This window comes from Bos mutus, chromosome 10 (assembly GCF_027580195.1).
Source record: "Bos mutus isolate GX-2022 chromosome 10, NWIPB_WYAK_1.1, whole genome shotgun sequence".
NCBI classification, from domain to species: Eukaryota; Metazoa; Chordata; class Mammalia; order Artiodactyla; family Bovidae; genus Bos; species Bos mutus.
The window spans coordinates 80,186,337-80,189,859 of record NC_091626.1 but is presented as its reverse complement, the minus strand read 5'-3'; the positions used below and the strand labels follow the sequence as shown (position 1 = coordinate 80,189,859).

General features: G+C 40.3%; 1 protein-coding gene across 1 annotated transcript; it reads left to right on the top strand.

Moving 5' to 3' along the window:
- The first annotated feature begins 442 nt into the window (after positions 1-442).
- Positions 443-1,381, top strand: LOC102281866 (olfactory receptor 4F3/4F16/4F29). The gene has a single exon (XM_005908755.2). It carries the CDS (start codon positions 443-445, stop codon positions 1,379-1,381), a length of 939 nt encoding a protein of 312 aa, XP_005908817.2.
- Positions 1,382-3,523: the final 2,142 nt, after the last annotated feature.

Below are 3,523 nucleotides of genomic sequence, written 5' to 3'. Positions count from 1 at the left end.
GACAAGGAAGGAGGAGATAGGTCTTTCTGCTGGGTGAAGGTTTATAAGGCTTCAAAGAGATTGCAGTAGTGATTAGTGCTATATGACTGGGAAGATCATAATAGTTTTGAACCCAAAATCAAAAAGACTTGGGGTGGAATGCATATTACTCATATTTATTTTCTTGTGTCTCATGAGTAATACAGTGTATCAACCCATGGAGGAAGAAAAGGGTATTAAATGCAGAGATAAGTTGGAGGCAAGAACAGCTTCATATAACAGCCACCAGTTTTACTGTGTAAACATGGTTTAGAGATCATGAGCATTTTAGATCAGTTTTCATGCTAATATGTAAATTGGCTTTCATAACTTTGACCTTTCTTCTTCAAATTCATCAACACAATTGTCATAATTTGCATTTTTTCCTACTGTCCTCCTTCAGATAACAATGCTAACAAAGTCCATGGATGGAGCAAACCAGTCTGTGGTATCAGAGTTTCTGTTCCTGGGACTCACCAACTCCTGGGAAATACAACTTCTCCTCTTTGTGTTCTCCTCCACATTTTTCATGGCAAGCATGATGGGAAACTCCCTCATTATTCTCACTGTGACTTGTGACCCTCACTTACACTCTCCCATGTACTTTCTGTTGGCCAACCTCTCCTTCATTGACATGGGTGTTTCTTCTGTCACGTCTCCCAAGATGATTTATGATCTTTTCAGGAAACGTAAAGTCATCTCCTTTAGTGGCTGCATCACTCAGATCTTTTTCATCCACGTCATTGGTGGTGTGGAGGTGGTGCTGCTCATTGCCATGGCCTTTGACAGGTACATTGCCATATGTAAGCCTCTCCATTATCTGACCATCATGAGCCCACGACTATGCATCTCCTTTTTAGTGGCTGCCTGGATGGTCGGCCTCATCCACTCCACAGTTCAACTGGTTTTTGTGGTAAACTTACCCTTCTGTGGACCTAATATGTTGGACAGCTTTTACTGTGATCTTCCTCGGTTGATCAAACTTGCGTGCATAGACATAAACCAACTAGAGTCCATGGTCACAGCCAACAGTGGATTCATCTCTATTGGCTCCTTCTTCATTCTGATCATCTCCTATATCGTCATCATTCTCACTGTTCAGAAACACTCTTCAACAGGTTCATCCAAGGCTCTGCCCACACTTTCAGCTCACATCACTGTAGTAGTCTTGTTCTTTGGTCCTTTGATATTTGTCTACACGTGGCCATCTCCCTCTATACCCCTGGATAAGTTTCTGGCCATCTTTGATGCAGTTCTCACTCCTCTCCTGAATCCTGTTATTTACACATTCAGGAATCAAGAAATGAAGGTGGCAATGAGGAGGGTATGCAGACAGCTAGTGAGTTATAGAAAGATCTCTTAAGTGATGCTTGTATTGTGAAGAGCCTTTGTTGATTACTGGTGTTAATTATTGGTGGCCAAACTCAAGAGAAAATCTTTTCTTCATCCTACTTTGATTTTCTAAGCACACTGATGTAGAATCTATTTTGTCTTTCACTTAGAAGGGAGGGACATTCACTTCTGAAAAGAGAAAAGGAATTACATATGAAGTATTTTCAAAGTTTACAATGATCTTGAGCCTCTGTTCCTAAAGAATAATATTTATATGAAGTAATTTTTACACATACAAAACATGGAATCCTTCTTTAAGGCCTTTGGACAGGAGAATATGTCTTTTTGTAACAGAAGCATGTCTCAGAGATATTTAGATAGCATTACCAACTCAATCGGAGAAGGCAATGGCACGCCACTCCAGTACTCTTGCCTGGAAAATCCCATGGATGGAGGAGCCTGGTGGGCTACAGTCCATGGGGTCGCACAGAGTCGGACAAGACTGAAGTGACTTAGCAGCAGCAACCAACTCAATGAACATGAATTTGAGCAAATTCTGGAAGACAGTGGAGGACAGAGGAGCCTGGTACAGTCTATGGAGTGGCAAAGAGTCGGACACAACTTAGTGATTGAACAACATGTCTCACAGGTAGGAATTCCTTTTTTTTTTTTTTTTTTTTTAACTTTACATAATTGTATTAGTTTTGCCAAAAATCAAAATGAATCCGCCACAGGTATATCAGCACCTAGTGGGAGACTCGCTAAGTGAGAACTGAACTGAGTCTTCATATTGGATACTGCAGCTTGCCCACATTTGCCCCCTCCTTTGGCTCTTTTCCAGGGTTGTGCAAAGAGGGCAGAATCTTCAAGAGCAAGCACACAGAATCTTTGAGAACATGCATGTATGAGGTCGCACATCTCCAGTAGAAGCCATGGGAATTGTTCTTGGAAGAAAAAGAGCTGGGAAACACCACAGTTTTTCTCTATAATTACCATTTTGCTACTAAACCCCATTAGATTGTCATTTCCCTTTTCTTTCTAATTCTTTCTTTTCATTTTTTCCACAGTCACTTATGGTCTTTGGACTAGGAAAAACTTTTTCTTATTTCCCTCTCCTTTCTTAGACTTCCCTCTCTTTCTTCCTGTCCCATTATTACTCTTCCTTTTCCTACTTTCCTGCATTGCCTGCTCTGTCCCCTTTTAACTTCCCTTACTTCTCCCCTTTACAATTGCTCTATTGTATTATTATAAGTTGCCTACTCAACAGTTTCACACCTTCAAGAACTCTTTGGTCACAGAAGTTCAGCTGTGAAGTTTGAGTAAGGGGGAAATAGCTAAATGGCAAGAGTAGGGGCTTCCCAGGTGGCTTAGTGGTAAAGAATCTTCCTGCAATGCAGGAGATCCAGATCGATCCCTCCTGGGTGGGGAAGAGCCCGTGGAGGAGGAAATGGCAGCCCACTCTAGTATTCTTACCTGGAAAATCCTGTGGACAAAGGAGCTTGGCAGGTTACAGTCCATAGGGTCACAAAGGGTCAGACATGACTGAAGAGACTTAGCATGGATGCGCAATAAAGAATATTGTATTTGTTATAGTATATACCACACCCCATCTTTGGAAGAAATTTAAATAAAGTTTTATATAGCAATATGTACTTAGGGGGGAAATTTGCTTTCTTCTTTTCAGTTAAAAGCCTCTTTTTATAAGAGACTTTGTGAACTAGACTCTGTGCTAGGAAAACTACACAGAAGATGGATAATAACATTCACTGCTTCTAGTTAAAAAAAAAAAAAATGAACTTCTCAAGATAAATTTATTTCTCTAACAGAGAAAACCAACTGCTAGTTTTCCTTTAATGTAATATTTTATTTTTTATTTATTTTTTTATTTTATTTTTAAACTTTACAATATTGTATTAGTTTTGCCAAACATCGAAATGAATCTGCTACAGGTATACCCGTGCTCCCCATCCTGAACCCTCCTCCCTCCTCCCTCCCCATACCCTCCCTCTGGGTCCCAGCACTGTTTATAATAGCCAGGACATGGAAGCAACCTAGATGCCCATCAGCAGATGAATGGATAAGAAAGCTGTGGTACATATACACAATGGAGTATTACTCAGCCATTAAAAAGAATACATTTGAATCAGTTCTAATGAGGTGGATGAAACTGGAA